Raw genomic sequence first — 15,887 nt, 5'->3', positions numbered from 1 at the left:
AAGAAAAGAAAAAGAGAAAAAACAAGAATTTTTTGAATTGGTACTGTCATGAGGTGTACACTGTATCTTCTTCTCCGCTGCTGGAGGCCAAATCAGCCCCAGCAATTTGTAGCCGTCCATCAACTTCTTGATCCACCTGCCTAAGTCGATTCTCAACCATGGCTAGAAAGATATGGAAATCTTTTTTCTTTACTATAGTATCGTTTCCGCCGCGAAATAGTGGCAAACAATGATCTTTGGCAGATACAGATGCAGGCTGAGGCGAGGTTGGACTAGTTTCACTCTGTGGTGTTCCATGTGTCGGTCTATTAGATGCGAGTGAACGAGAAGGGGATAAACGCGTTACAATTTGCAATTCATTGTCTTGTGTAGGCATATCCACTGACATGAATGGTGGGGTGGTATTTGAGCTTGCGTTACTTTCTCGTTGCATGGGACAAACACTTCTACCTTCTGTTTCAGTGCCTCCTCCAGTTGTTGTTAGAGAGATAGTTCTCTTTACAGGAAATTCGTCCTCCCCTCCTGGGTTAAATAAGTCAGTTAAACCGTTACAACGCTCGTCCATTTGATCAAGGAAGCATTGTACCTCATTGGGGTCCAACTCTCTTATACCAGGAATGGCGTAGCGTAGACCCGCCTTCTCAAAATCACTCTCTGAAAAATGAAGTCGTTGCACTGCTCGGAGACAATGTGTAAACTCACTTACTTTTTGAAAATCAATGTCATAGTATTTTCTAGGCCTTCGAGGGGGTTGCGGGCATGTTGTTGAACTTTCTGCTCCAGAGTGCATCGACAGAACTGGTTTAAAGCGCACCGAGGTTGGTGAGAGAGGCGATTCGCTATACGAAAGGGGGTATTGAAATGTTGACGTATCATGTGAAGGGTCATGCATCCATGTGCGTTTATTAATACTACTGTTTCCTGAAATATCTGCACTTACCATCGTGTTCTGGCGTTGCTGTAACCTTTGTGACACACCTTGTAAACGTTCTGCAGTAGGAGAAGCACTTTTCATGTTTCTCTGGGATCCCATCGAAGAAGGATTGAAACGACCCATTGCAGTACCTGATAGATCACTCTCTCCATCACTACCAAGGAGACCACTACTAACCACACTATTACTATTATTATTATTATTATTATTATTATTATTATTATTATTATTATTATTATTATTATTATTATTATTATTATTATTATTATTATTATTATTACATTTCGATAGTGGCATTGGCGTTACTGTATTAGAAGTTGCATTAACACTCGCCGTTTCCTCTCGTTGCACACCTCCATATTCCACTTGCCTTTCTGTAGAGCTTTGCATTATTTCTGTCAATGATGCGGGGACTATTGCATTCATGACAGAAGCACTAGGTGAAACGTCCTCCACTGTCGTATGTGGTGCCGACTCCACAGACACACCCGCCACGTTGGAGTGCTCAGAGGACCGCAAACACGGAGTTTCTTCTGTATCGCAAAAGAGAAAAGGCGTTGCACTCCCGCGGGGAATCGCAAGAGAGACGGCCGTATTGGTGTTCACCACGGCGTCATGTGTCTCACTGCTGCTTACTACAGATATGGTGGCGATGTCAAGTACAACATCTGCCAAAATGTGACCCACACGTAGACGTTCAAACTTTGATAATAGTGGATATTCCTTTTCTCCGTTTGGTACAGGTACTGGGTGTTGCAGACGGTACCGTAGAACCTCTTCTACACGTGCAAGATTTTTTCGCACACCTTCAACAAAGGTTGGGATCTGCTCTGGTCGTACATGTGCCCCAGCATTCTCCAAGTGTCGCTGATACAACTTCTCAACAGTCCGTAGACTAAATGTATGAGATGGACGAGGTGGCAAACATGCTGGATGTGTCATATATGCTTATTTGATTCACTCCCTTGTTTGCCTTTGTGTATCTTTTTAGGGATATCTTTCTTTTTTTTATTTTTCCCAGAACCTTTCGCCAACTTGTTTCCTCCGTGACTATTCTATTTTTCTCCAGTAACCACAAAAAGAAAAGGAAAATGATTATATATGCGAGGCGTACAAATCAACAAAAAGGCATAAAGTGACGATAACACACCTCAAAAATCTCACGAACCATTTTTTTTTTCTTTCTCATTCTTTTATTTTTTCAACACCCTGCCAAAATGAGAAAAAGGGGGAAAAAAAATGAAACAGTGCAAATACCCTGCCGCACCCTTCCTCCTCACACAGTCACAAGCTCTCATATTTATCATGACTCTTTTCATATAATCATTTACTTCTGACCACTCATTACTCGTGTTACGACTTGAATCAAGTCGTCTTTTCGTCGCGCTCCATCCGTACTTTCACCCACAGCATTTAGATACGATCTTAATTGCAACACTGTTAATGTTTGCAAAGCGTTATTCTCAAAAGCTTTTTTCACCAATCGGACAATCGCATCATTTGCGCTATCATCCGTTGACTCCCCTGTACGGTGTGTCTTTACACCTGCAACTACTTTTGGCTTGTATGATTGGCAGAGTTTATCTGCGTCGTATGAAGGTCCAAGAACAGTATTATTGAACTCCTGGAAGAGGTGAGCATAATGCCTCATGCCCTCACGATCTGGTAATGACAAATCTTTTACCGTTTCCAATTCATTTGTGTTATTGTTTCCTTTATCCAATGTTGTCTGCTGCATTGCCATCTTTTGCATAAGTTGAAGGCGATGCTGTAGCAACGGATTCGGTACAGCATGAATATCGTAAGAAACAGACAAGGATGAGAGAATACGCGTGGCGAGAGCCAGTTCTTCTGGTTTAGGTGTTGTATTATCGCTAAAGCACGGTAATGTAGGAACCTTACGGATATCTTCCGCATACGGCAGCGGTACAACATACAGGCCAAGTCCCTCAACAGGAGTACTACTACTGCTACTGATGCCGCTGCTAGTCAGAATAGATGATAACCCCATGGAAGGATGTGAATAAGAATATGAAGAAAAAGAAAAAGAAGGTGGTGATGGTACTAGTGCAACAAGTCGGGGTGCCGCAGTACGAGATGCAAGGTATTGTGCCACTGCTACTTTATTCTGCTGAAGAAGTGTGCGAGTGAGTTGGACAAAAAGACGAAGAGAACCCTCACCACCATCGTTTAGATTAGGATGCAAAAAACTTGACTTCTGGAGGGAGTGTTTATGTTTCAGTATGTCTTCAGTGTGCTTGAAACAGAGAATTGAGAATCCAACTGTGACATTATTTGTTGTTGTGGCAATAACACGCTCTTTTTCCTGTGGAAAAACAAAAAGTCGTCTTCCTCCCAAAACTATAGACTGTAAAAGGTTTTCAGGATTGACAATAGAGACTTCATCCGTCTTTTTATTATTGTCATCATTTTCTTTATCTGCTTCTGATAATAATGATGATAATGATGATGTCTTTACAACATGTTGTGTCTGCCGTTTCACAATCTTTTTTGTACGGCTATCAAGCCATTCCATTCTCTGAGTTTGTACAGGCATCACTGGATAATATACGCTGACTGCCATAGTAGGCACAGATGATCCATTTACACTCACACCTATTGTGAGTACAGTCCTTTGGTATGGATGCTGCGGGTGTGTTCGACGTCGCACCGCCGAAAGTAAATTGTCAAACGCCTGAGGTCCGCTACCAATATGAACAACATCCACATACGGCTCTTGGTACAAATGTTGTTGTTTCTGATCATTATTAGTATCATTATTATCATTATCATTACCATCATTATTCATAACTGATGTATTGGTAGCTGCGTGGAGTAGATGATCCCAAAATTTCTCTCCACGAAACAAAACCTTCGCATATCTCTCTGTAGTATTCGTCTTTTCTTTTCCCCACAGAGAATCTTCTTCAAGAGATAAATCACCGCCACTCACATGCATATCAGTATTTTTACCAATAGCAAACACCTCTAAGGAAACTCCAATCTCATGCAAGTCCCGTACTCGCGCCAAACACCGATTCTTCTCAAGATCATCACCACGATGGGGTTCATCGTCATTTGTAAAGAGAAAAACACGACGATACTTTATCATTTCAGAGCGCAGCCGCATAAACATGTGCATGGAAGCCCACAAAACATCACTCAGTTGAGTCTCTCCCTCCTGAGAATGTCCTACTTTCTTCTCAAACCTTTCATACGCCAAAGAATCAACTTCTCCTGCTGCCACAAGTTCCTCCATTTCTTGTAAGCAGTGAATCCCAAGGAATTCAAAGGGATGGAAAAGATATACCCCAGGAATGTCATAAATATTATGTTTTACTCTTGTGTTGTATAAAGCTAACCCTACAACATCTTTACAACTTGTAATAATTTTATCCTGATACAGTTTCAGGACACAACGAAGAGCATTCTGAAATGGTGTGCAGGTGCAACTCCCTTTCAAAGATGAATCACTACTTTTTTTCACTGCCTTTACAGATGAGGATGAGGACGCCTCTGCTGTTCTTGTTGTTGCTGACACACTTACATCCTCAGCTACATTGGAAAAGAGTGTGGAGTCACCCAACGTTTCTTTTGTTATAGAAATGTTAGTAACTCCCAAAGGGCAATTATTCATATTTTTATTCTCTTTAATCTCTATGGGTTGAAACATATCCAATTGACAGTCAACTAGACATAATACAGCATCGAGCTCCTGACGCTGCTGCAGTGCCATTTGTTGTAGTGCACCTTGGTCAATGTCATCTTCAAAGGCATCTGTTCCAAGAGTTGTTTCTAGCCATTCGGAATAGTCAGCCATTTCACCCTTTACTAACAGTTACACACCTTTTTCATGAAGTTATTTGTTTTGGGGTTGGGGTTGTTGTTTTTTTTTTTTTTTGAAGGAAGTGTCAATAATAGAAATGCATAAGAAAAAAAAAACATACATATTATCAAGAGGGTGTGTAATGAGTTATATGCTTCACATTATTGGTAGAAAACGATTGTAATAAAGAAAAGAAAAAAAGGACATCTTTCTGCATGGATGAAACACTGTACTGCATATCATAAAGCATATGCAAGCTGCTTGTGAAAAAAAAAAAAAAGGTGTACATAAGGTATTACAGTTTCCAGCAATGTCTAATGCATAAAACGTACAATTCATCACATTCTCTCTTTATTTTTTTTCATTTTTGGCTCCTGTTCATCCCTTATTTAGTATCATACATCGTTTCTAAATCGTACAATAAAACGGCAAAAACACAAGAAAAAAGGATCTCTATTTCCAAGTCTCTCATTTTTGTCGTGATGCAGCTGCAAAAGTAGCATCACGCTCGGCGACCCATTGTTCGTATTCCTCTTTACTCATAGAATAAGTTGGATTACGTAGCGGTTTGGAGGGTAAACCAAACTTTTTTGACCCAACATCTGTTAAGAGATTTCGACTGGGGCATGAACGTGCGGCCTCGCGAAATCTTCCTCCATCACGTCGATCCTTAAGTTCAACATCACCACGCCACATTTCTACTCCACAGGGCTCATAATTGCCTTCTCCACCCTGTTGTTGTTGTTGTTGTTGTTGTTGTCGTCGTCGTGTATTGTGAAACTCCTCTGCGAGATAGTCTGTTCCCGCCTCCGGTAATAATTGTGGTGGAATTGTAGCGGGGCAAAGAGGATCCCGGGCGTTTGCACGATACGTGGAAGTCCAGTCCTCCACTACCCGCTGCAGTTCCTGTGGGATTGGGCCTTCAAATGTCTCCGGTGTGTGTTCAACGCGTTGACGGTGTTTCTGCAATTTCTCCCGCCGCTGTTCCTCAGCCACGGCGTTTAATCCATTCACATCGCGTTGTATACGTCGCATTGTGGCAGTGGCCTCATTCACAGTTGGCATAACAAAATTGTGTGGTACCCAATGAGACGCCTGAGATCTTTCCCCTTCTCCCTCTGGTGGTATATTACTACCACTTCTCTGAAATGTTTCACCCGGCGTTGGAAGTTCCTCTTCCGTCTTACTTGCATTTCCCTCCGTAAAAGGTGTTTTGGCTTCCATGCCCAGTTGTCCATATCCATCAATAAACAAAGGTGCATCGTCACGTCTCATAAACTTCTCCATCACCGATTCCCCTTCTTCTGTTGTTTTACTGGCTCCCTTATCATCTGCATACGTTCCCGGCCCACGCGGGGGTGGTCCAGTCGGACTTCCTTCTCCACCTGCTGAATCCGCCAGTATCATCGGCACACAACGGAGACGTTCCATCACACCTTCTCCCTGTACGCTGTGGGCAGCAGTACCGCCTGAGGAGGAATGGCAGAAACTACCTTCCGCTCCTTCTTCTGCAGAAGCAAAATTAGGAGCAAAACCACTGTCTTGGGGAACGGCAAACTTTGCACGAAGGGAATCTATTGCTCTATTAGGGTTTTCAGTAAGTTGTTGCAGAAATGCATGTTCCGCATTAGCAACACTCGCAGGAGAACTCCGCTGTTTCCTTGGTGTACATGGATTCCCAGGTGTAGACTGATTCCCTGGGCTTACCCCATCACGAGATAGAGACTTTACAAAGGAAATTTTATTCCAATCCGTAGAAGTCTGAAGTCCAGCATCTGATGTCATAGTTCCTATCTCATTAGAGTGACGACGTTTATCACTAATTTGTTCAAGAAGAAGAACAGTGAGTTGTTCTGCTTTTCCTTTACTTTCAGCTTCTCGTGTAGCAGCTTCACGTACCATTGCCTCCTCTGCTGTATTTTCACCTAACTTTGAGGCAGCAAAAAGGAAACGGTGTCGGTAATGACGTTCATTTGGAGTAAGAGCCATATCACTTCGTCTCTCCCGGTGTTGTGGTAATCCAATCGTAACATCTGGATCAATATTAGAAACACATGACTGAATCCTCTTGGTGTCTGGAAATTGTAGTACATATCCTACAGCAATAGCCTCAGCAACAGTAATTTGAACCCGGGGACTAGAACCCTGAAGAAAAATATGAACAGGTGGTGGACCAGAAGTAACAGTTACGTCATGAGACATACCAATAAGTTCCATTCGTTCTTGTTCTGTATCATTAAGTACATTTTGTTTCGCCTCAACTTTTTGCATCTTGTCTCGGTTTTCAAGAAGTATTGTTAACTGTTTTAGTTGAGGCAGTAAACTAATGTTTGTTTGCGATTTCCATCCAGTCGTTAAAGCCCGTTGCCTTGATAAAGATTTATCATCATCATCATCATCTAATAATGCAACAGGTGGTTTTCTAAGATTTGGCCTCGTAAAAGGTTGTTGTGTCATATTTCCATTTACATAGAAAGGAAATACACTACCCGCGACAACTTTACGTTTTGCTTGCTTTTGTGCACTTTTCGGTTTTTTTCCTTTTCGTGCGGCATTCACAGCACTACCTACCACCGTATCCGTCGTCTCATTCCCGTTTATAGGATTGAATTCCATCATGGAAGCCACGGGCTGTTCCATCACGAATTGCCTTCCACGTTCCCCAGGTAAGGTGGTGTAGGAGATATCACTCCACTTTACATAATCACGATAGCGAAAACAAAGTGCCTTTAACTGTAGTTCCGCCAGCCACTGTGCATACTCCAGATAAGTTCTTCCACTTGGTGGTGGTCCGACTAAAGGCATTCGTGAACGTCCCACCGCATCCACATCACACGGGGGAACAGGTGGGGCAAACACATGTTGCATTAACTGTGGAGCATGGGCCCCAACCTCACCAGAGTGTCGTCGTAATATTTCAATACGATAAAGGGCATCTAGAAGTTTTTTACGATCTAACTTCCATCCTTCCACCATAGACTTTGATACAAGTCCGAGAGGCCAACGATGTGAAATAATAGTAGATTCACCAATGACACTACCAGGTCCATACTCTGCTACCCCATCCACGATGGATGTCACCCTACCATGAAGAATAATGTACATCTCGGTACAACGTGAGGAAGTAGAAGTAAGTAATGTTCCAGGAGGACATACAACTGGTTCTATTCGTTCTTGTACAAGATAAATAAAACTATCCGCCGCCTCACGGAAAAGTTCACAGCATTCACGTAATTTTTGTGCTAATGAGGCTGTAAATCTTTGTTCTCCTAACCATCTCATTCGAAGTGCAGCAGCTTTAGAAAGTAAACTTTCTCGTAGGGCATCATCTCGTCTGACTGTTGCTGCAAAACTGTGATGAGAGAGACACCAAACATCACAAGCTGTCTGTGCTCGGAGAACAAAATGTCTAGGTTCACCAAAAAGTACTGAAAGTTCTCCAAAAGAAGCCCCAACAGGTACTTCTTGTAATATTTTTCTCTTTTCATTAAAATTACTACATCGACAACATCCATCATCATAATTATCCATAACTGGTGGTTCTTCTATTGTCATAGTACCACGACGAAGAAAACATAATTGACGACTCTGAGTGTGAGGGCAAAGAATCACTTCACCTGGAAAGTATGAATGGGGTGTTAATTGAGTTACAAGAGCTCGTATTGTATGAGCTGGTGTATCCTGTAATAACCAACTTTGACGCATGAGAATTTCATTTAGTGGGTAATGACGAGAAACAGATCGTACACGTGCAGCTGCTATATATTCTACTAATGTTAGAATATGACGTGATGTTCCAGCTGCAGAAGATCCTCCTTTAGATTTCTTATTCTTAGAAATAGCAACTTCAATAAGAGCATCATGTAAATCTTTAGCACGAATTCGCATAGTCTCCGTTACTCGTGTATTAGTAGTAACATCTCCTTTTGCTGAAGGCGCCGTAGCCTCTGCTGTAATAGTAGCAAGACGAAAAGGTTCTAATCCAAGTGCTTCTGTTGCACAACATACATAAGGTGCTCGAAATAACTCTGTACGTGTTGGAAGTAATGTTGGTTGTCCAATCAATCGTGAGGCTCGACGAAGTGATCGCTGAATGGCTGTAGATACATTTGAAGTAGAGGCAATATCACTTGCAGAATCGCTTGCCGCCTCTGCGGAATTGGTGACATATTTAAATAAATCAGGTTGAAACCCCAACGATCCATTTAATCGTAATGTATCATTAGAAACAAAATACTGTCTTTTACTGCTGTCTCCAATACCACCTTTTCGACTCTGTGGTTGATAACTCACCACCTGCACACTTCCACTTAGCACGACATGTACAAACATCGTCTCAGGGTACTCACCTGGATAGACAAGAACAGCGCCTGGTTCATAACACACAGGTGTCATTTTTCCAGCTAGAGCGGTTGCGAGATCCTTTTCATCCAGCGGCATTGGATTTTCAAATAGTTCAATAGATGCATCTACTAAAGCTTTGGTAAGTACACGTATAGTTTCTTTGAAAATTCTTTCCATCTTTGCAGGATCAGAAGACATATGTGTTTGTGTGAGTCGACGACGTCTAAAGAATACAGATTTTACATTCATTACAGGTGCAAAAAAAGTACGAAGTGTATTACCTGGAAGAGCTCGAAGTGCGGTATTCATAAAAGAAACGCGATCAATCTCTATACCAGCAACTTCCTGTTCATCCTCCTCTAATGTTGCCCGCCGACTGTTGCGTCGAGAAGAGAGTACCACTTGAGGACTAGATGTAGATGATGATTCACCTACTGAATGCATCATTTTCTTCTTTACTCTTCTTCTGTGTGTGTGTGTGTGTTTTTTTTTAGTTGTTTTCTCTTTTCTTCTTCTTCCTTTGTTTGGTTGTTTGTTTTTTGTTTTGTTCTGCTGTTCTTTGCCTCTAGTTATACCTCTTCCGGTTTGGTATTAATATTCCCACTCCGCAGTTCGCCTGTTATTACAACGGCGCCGTCAAGTGAACGGTGGGCAATTCCACGTTTGCTTCTCTAAACCCGTTCTCGGTGGTCTTCCACCGCCGCAGAGAACTCTTTATCTTCTTTTAATCTCCGCTATTTTTGCTTTTTAAATAAATAAATTTTTGTGTTATATATATATATATATATATATATATATATATATAAGTACCAAGAAAGAAAGAGAGAGAGAATGGGAGGGAATGAGGAAAGGAAGCTCAGTAATCAGAAGCAATAATAATAATTAATAATAATAATAATAAAACAAAAAAGACCACAAAGAAATAAATAAAAAAACAAAGAAATCTGATGACGAGCATTTTGTACATGAACGTGTGGATATCTGTGTGTACGCATGTGTAAACATGCATCTTTGTCGAGAAGGGAAAAAGAAGCAAAGTTAGTTGAATGAAATCAGTTTGTCATTTCTCCTCTTTTTTTTTGTTTCTTTTCATCGATGTACCTAAGAAGGAGAACATACACACTTATACGCACATCATGTAGACACCCATATATATATATATATATATATATATATATATATATATCTAGAGAAAGATGTACATAGATATGTTTATAGTCTGAAGCGAATTACACGGCCACTGTTTTTTTTTTCCTCTTTCTTTCTTTTTCTCTCTCAATTTCTTCTTCAAAAACAAAGAAACAAGTAAAACAAACACAAACACAGAGGCTAACTTCTTTCATACACGCCTGTAACACCTAAGAGTGAAGCATTCACTCTCATCAATCCTTTACATTACAGCAGAATCAACATTTTGAGTAATCCAAACCTCCCCCTCCAATAAATGATCTCTTTATCGGTTTTATGCATTACTCTTCGTTGAGAGACGGTTCGCCATAGCCTCTACTTCTGATCGTGAGATCTTCGTCGTTGGTGGATCATACGGATAAACATGCTTCTTAAACAGTTCCTCATCCCTCTTTGCGTAGTCAACATAAGAAAGACGTTCCACACTCTCCTTGAGTTGACTCTTGCCAATCGTCTTCACCTTCGCCTCTGGCAAGTATCGCTTCTGTAGTTCCTCACGCCGTGCTTTACTCTTCGCAATCTCCTGTGCGTAGATGCGTTCTACCTGATCTTGAATGTCGGATTCTGTCATCTTCTTATCATTGCGGTGTGTCTCTTCATAGATCTGGCGGTCCCGCGCTTCTCTACTGAGACGGAATCGCTCTAACTGCTGATCGTAAATACGACGAACAAGTTCATCTTCTTCTTCCTTTCGGATTATTTTCTGCGGTGAGAGTGATCGTTCGAGTTCGCGACGCCTCTCCTCCTCTCGTTTGGCCGCACGTTCCATTTGGGTGTCGTACAGTCGACGTACGAGATTATTCATCTCATCTTGGCCCAGACGCTGTGGCTTTGACTGTGGTTCCTCACGAGTACTCATTTTTTTTTCCTTTTTTTTATTGTTTCTTTATGCCTTTTTTTTTTTTTTTTTTTTGCCTTGCTTTTGAAAGCAGTAGCAAAAGTTGCACTTTTGTGTGTAAGAATGATTTGAAGAATTTAATAAACAAGAAAATTAGAAAAGTAAGAAGAAAAAAGAAACGAAAAAAAAATAGTACACAAGGCGGCATTTATCATCACCACTATTACCTAAGAAAGCAAATAACAAACATATATATATAGAATAAATATAGACATAGCAAAAGAGAGATAGACTGTCTCCATTTACTGTGTCTAAATGTGAGTAATGTGCTTCTGTACACCTTTTGAACAAGATACAGAGATGCATTTCCCCAGCATCTCTCTCCCCCTCCATCCCTTCTCTCATTCATTCCTTTCCATTTTTGTTTTTAACGCAAACGTCGTTTTAGTCTTAATTCCTCTGTGAATACGGCGTGTCCCTCTGTGTACGCTGCAGTGGGATCATGATAAAAACTATCGGCTGGTTGTGCCACATTAATTGTTTCCACCGGTCCACGCTGCTCAAAAATACCCATAACATTTTCTTCTTTTCCCCTGTTAATTCCACTATTCAATGTTGTACGTTCATAGAATAGTGTAGAGGCTTCTCTCACGTAAGGGGCCGCACCTTCCCATGGTAATACGTGCAAATCTGTGTGTCCCATCAGTAAACAACGCGTCTTCGCCGTACGTAGATTAGAGAGTGTCTTGAGAAAGTCATCACTCTGCAAAAGAATAACTAATTCATATTTTACTTCTTCAGGTTTTCCAAGCACTGGAGAAGGAACGCAGGAGCTCCGGGCCCATGCCACCTCAGGGGCAAAGTAGTGTAAAAAACGGTGAAACTCCCCACGGAGTTCCTTCTCTACACGTCGGTAGGCTAATAATAATAGTTGATCTTTGTGTAATACACGATTTGTAGCTTCTCTTGCGAGAACAAACTCAATAGCTGAACAAGGGTTAAGTATGATATCTACCTTATCAGGAACGATAGAGGCATTGTGAAGAAGTGTATCAATATCAGCAAAGTATCCAACAAAGAATGGTCGCAATAATGGACCAAAAACAGGAAGTGGACTCGCTTGTGCAATACGAAACGGAGCTGTAGTACTAACCTTTCTCCAGAATGTCTCATGTAATGCACTATGATTATGTATTCCATTCTCCTCAGGTGGTAATTCTTCTTTATTATTTGTTGCATGACCATCTCTCTTTCTGCTTTTGTGTTTACTGATTTTTCTGTCCCTACCACCACCACCACTGTCGTTGTTGTTACTGCTGTTATTGCCGATGATTTTATTATTCTTATTCTTCATCTTGTACTTCAATTTCCTAGTAGATCCTTTCTTGAGTCTTCTCGTACGTTTCACTATATTTTTCGTTTTACAAGTACGCTCTTCTTTATTAGGCATATCACTGTTTTCTTGAGGTGCGAATTCAACCTCTTGAAAAAGATCATCTGCATTTAACCATGAAGTCTGATCATTACCTCTACCACCACTACTACTACTATTACTATTACTATTAGCAACACTATTCTCCTGCGTGTACACTTCCTGTTCATAGACAGGCGCCTTCGCTGCTATTAGCGGTGTGGTGGAGAGTTGTTCTTGTTGTTTCACATAACGATCCCACCACTCGCTCTTAGAAACATCCGGCAAAGGCGGGGTATTATTATTGCGACGCGCCCCATCACTCTTCTCCTCCTCTGTGGCCTCTGCAGGACCATCTGCCCAGAGAACCCCACTAGGATCACACACTGTAAAACGAAATCGTTTACAGAAAAGACGCAAATACGCTAGTGAGGTGAATACGGGGAGTGCAATGTATTTATCGAGAGCAAATACCTGCGGTTTGGTATCGTACGGATCCCATGGACCCACCGGTGATGCTAATGAGAGAAATGATCCCTGCAAGAAGTGACGTGTGAACTCCAACTCTGTCCGCGCATCCCGGTTCTCACTAATCGCCAGTGCAATGGCGCTCTCTAGTGCATCATTGCGAGGAAGCCACTCCACACGCACTCCTTCACATGTTGATGAAGATGATGAAAAGATCTTATTTGTACTTTCCTTTTTTTCCTCTTGTTGCCGCCTCGCACGCAGTTCTCTCTGGGCTGCGTGACTAACTGCCCGAAGGCGTCTCAGATGTGATCGTAATCCTCGCGGTGTGGCACTGCGAATACAATATTGTGTGCGGAAGATCATCACCTTCCTTGGGGAAATGGAGGTAAAAAAACACACACACACACAAATACACTTACTTATTCTTTACCTTCCACCACGTCAACACTACGATTAGAGAGCATGTAAGAAGAAATAAAGGAAGAGGAAAATGGTGTGTGTATGTGTCTGTCTGTCTGTCCGACGTTCATGAGAAGCTAAGGGACATATATTTATATATGTAGGGTGATGGTAGAGTAAGAAGATAATATGTTCATGCGCACAGAAGAAGTTAATGGGAAAAAAAACAGAATAACGTGAATGAGAAAAAACAAGAAGCAATACCAAAAATAATTGATTTGTCATGTTAATATCTTCTGATGATGCTGATAAAAATTAGAGAGCATAAATATTCATTTCTAATAAAGAACGGATTCATATTTCACGATATCATCTCCCCAATTCAAATGATTTAATCGTCAGTTTTCCCCATTAAGGGAGACTGGGAAGGGGGAATAATAGGGACATCTGAAAACAGAGGGAGAACAAATAAAAAAAAGGAAAGCTTCATATCAAACACAAAAAAAAACGAAACAATCTCTACCATTAACTACTCATTGGGTTCTGCTACTGTTAACACAACTTTTCCAGTTGACTTATTACTCTCAATAAAACTGTGTGCCTCTGCCACTTCTTCAAGTGGAAAAGAACGTTGTACAACCGGCACAATAGCACGTTTCTTGATATATGGGATAATTTCCTTCTCGAGACCTCCCATTAAATCTGCTTTGTATTCATCTGATCGATCCCTGAGCTTTGTGAATAGTACCGTGGCTCTCTTACGGAAGAAGGGGATAATGTTTAGTGAAACCTTTGATCCCCCCATGTATGCGAGAAGTACCACTTTCCCATCTTGTGCCAGCAACTCACCGTCCTCCTCAAGATATCTGCCACCCACCACAGGATCAATAATAAGATTGATACATTCATCCCCCACTTTACTTCGCACCTTTGGAGAAAAACAATTTCCAGATTCGTCTGGTGTCCTGTCAACCACAATACTTGCGTATCTTTTACAAAATTCTATCTTCTCTGGTGAGCAAGTGGCAATAGCTGTGGCTTTGAAATACTTTTCCACTATTTGCATCGCTGCTGTACCAACACCACTGGCACCGGCATGAATTAAGACGTTTTGATCCTTCTGCACATCACCAAGAAGTTTTAACGCTTGCCATGCTGTTGCAAAGGCCTCGGGTATTGCTGCCGCTTCAACAAAGGAATATCCATCTGGTATTTTCATAACAGAACCTTCGTGAGCAGACGCCATCTCCGCATAACCCCCACCAGTAAGCAACGCCATCACGCGGTCACCTTCCTTAAACGCCTTCACATCACTTCCAACCTTTACAACCACACCAGAAGCCTCAAGACCCAATATCTCACTACTGCCTTTCGGTGGTGGGTAGTGTCCACGGCGTTGTGATATATCCCCTCTATTAACACCAGCTGCCATCACTCGAATGAGTACTTCATTTGAACGTGATAGTGTGACTTCAGGAATTCGTGATATTTGCAACATATCAGCTCCCCCAAAGGCTTTCAATGTGACGGCGCGTATTGTTTTCATTCTCTTTTCCCTGCTCTTGTAATTGTGGCTTCCTTTTTTTCTTCTTGTTTTCTCTTGCCGTTGCCTTGTGTAATGTATACTAGAGAACGATGTTCGTGTCTAACAATCGCAGAAATTCCTGTACAAGAAGAAACAGAACACACGGAAGGTGCTGAAAAGAAAGAGAAAAAGAAGCCGTAAGAAAAGTAAAACACACAGGTATATGTGAACAAATATAGAAATAATATATTAAATACAAATATGTTTAATCTCACTGGTTTGTTCACGCTATGATACAACTCTTAGATCCTTTCCTCTTTCTTTTCGTTGATGGAGTTCCCTGTACTGTGGGTGTAGCTCCTGAGGGAGAAGAAACGTCGGATTTGACAACATTTCCTTTCGTTATCTCTTGTTTCTTTCTTTCCTCCTCTTCATCATCCATTTTGCACTCTTCGACAAAGTCCCAATCATAGTGAGATTCGAAACAAGCAGCTTTACATTCAATTACACTACGTTGAAGTCGGGGGTCATTATATGTACGGCGCGTGTTACCACACTGTTTGCACCTCGCAACGTACATAGGACATTTCATCACGCGACAGAAAGTACTCGCTTTCCTACCCCCACTCCCGCCACGTTTTTTTTTTATTCCTTTATTCTTTGTTCGTCGTCTTCTGCCTCCTATTTTCTTCCAAAATAAGCAACTGAGACTGTAAACAAGGAAAAAAAAGAGAAAAAAAAACAAAATAATAATAATAATAACAGTAGTATAATACCCATCAATACACAAGTTGTGGAAATGGGAAACCCCACAGCATTTCTTCAAACGCAGGTAAATTGATCATTAAAGTGATACATGAGAAGACCCAAGCGTGCATGGTGCACCGCAACAGCAACTAGCTCCCTACTCTCTCTATCTCTCTCTCTTTCCCCCTTCATCCGTTATTTTTC

General features: G+C 41.4%; 6 protein-coding genes across 6 annotated transcripts; all 6 read right to left on the bottom strand.

The window, feature by feature from the left end:
* Nucleotides 1-46: 46 nt before the first annotated feature.
* On the bottom strand, nucleotides 47-1,876 carry LSM04_003295 (uncharacterized protein; the record flags this gene model as incomplete). Its single annotated transcript, XM_067336107.1, has 1 exon — nucleotides 47-1,876. The coding sequence occupies one exon, from the start codon at nucleotides 1,874-1,876 to the stop codon at nucleotides 47-49; it is 1,830 nt and encodes a 609-aa protein (XP_067192471.1).
* Nucleotides 1,877-2,261: 385 nt separating this feature from the next.
* Nucleotides 2,262-4,754, bottom strand: LSM04_007002 (Ku70/Ku80; the record flags this gene model as incomplete). Its single annotated transcript, XM_067336106.1, has 1 exon — nucleotides 2,262-4,754. One exon carries the CDS (start codon nucleotides 4,752-4,754, stop codon nucleotides 2,262-2,264), a length of 2,493 nt encoding a protein of 830 aa, XP_067192671.1.
* Nucleotides 4,755-5,228: 474 nt separating this feature from the next.
* Nucleotides 5,229-9,548, bottom strand: LSM04_000341 (Cyclic nucleotide-binding domain; the record flags this gene model as incomplete). The annotated part of the gene is made up of 1 exon (XM_067336105.1): nucleotides 5,229-9,548. One exon carries the CDS (start codon nucleotides 9,546-9,548, stop codon nucleotides 5,229-5,231), a length of 4,320 nt encoding a protein of 1,439 aa, XP_067192292.1.
* Nucleotides 9,549-10,566: 1,018 nt separating this feature from the next.
* On the bottom strand, nucleotides 10,567-11,151 carry LSM04_002169 (uncharacterized protein; the record flags this gene model as incomplete). Its single annotated transcript, XM_067336104.1, has 1 exon — nucleotides 10,567-11,151. One exon carries the CDS (start codon nucleotides 11,149-11,151, stop codon nucleotides 10,567-10,569), a length of 585 nt encoding a protein of 194 aa, XP_067192406.1.
* A 406-nt stretch (nucleotides 11,152-11,557) lies between these two features.
* On the bottom strand, nucleotides 11,558-13,375 carry LSM04_004870 (uncharacterized protein; the record flags this gene model as incomplete). The annotated part of the gene is made up of 1 exon (XM_067336103.1): nucleotides 11,558-13,375. One exon carries the CDS (start codon nucleotides 13,373-13,375, stop codon nucleotides 11,558-11,560), a length of 1,818 nt encoding a protein of 605 aa, XP_067192554.1.
* Nucleotides 13,376-13,940: 565 nt separating this feature from the next.
* LSM04_004001 (uncharacterized protein) lies at nucleotides 13,941-14,957 on the bottom strand (the record flags this gene model as incomplete). Its single annotated transcript, XM_067336102.1, has 1 exon — nucleotides 13,941-14,957. One exon carries the CDS (start codon nucleotides 14,955-14,957, stop codon nucleotides 13,941-13,943), a length of 1,017 nt encoding a protein of 338 aa, XP_067192504.1.
* Between the last annotated feature and the right edge of the window lie 930 nt (nucleotides 14,958-15,887).

This window comes from Trypanosoma melophagium, assembly GCF_022059095.1.
Source record: "Trypanosoma melophagium isolate St. Kilda chromosome Unknown ctg2segment0, whole genome shotgun sequence".
NCBI classification, from domain to species: Eukaryota; Euglenozoa; class Kinetoplastea; order Trypanosomatida; family Trypanosomatidae; genus Trypanosoma; species Trypanosoma melophagium.
This window is presented reverse-complemented; position numbering and strand designations above follow the sequence as displayed.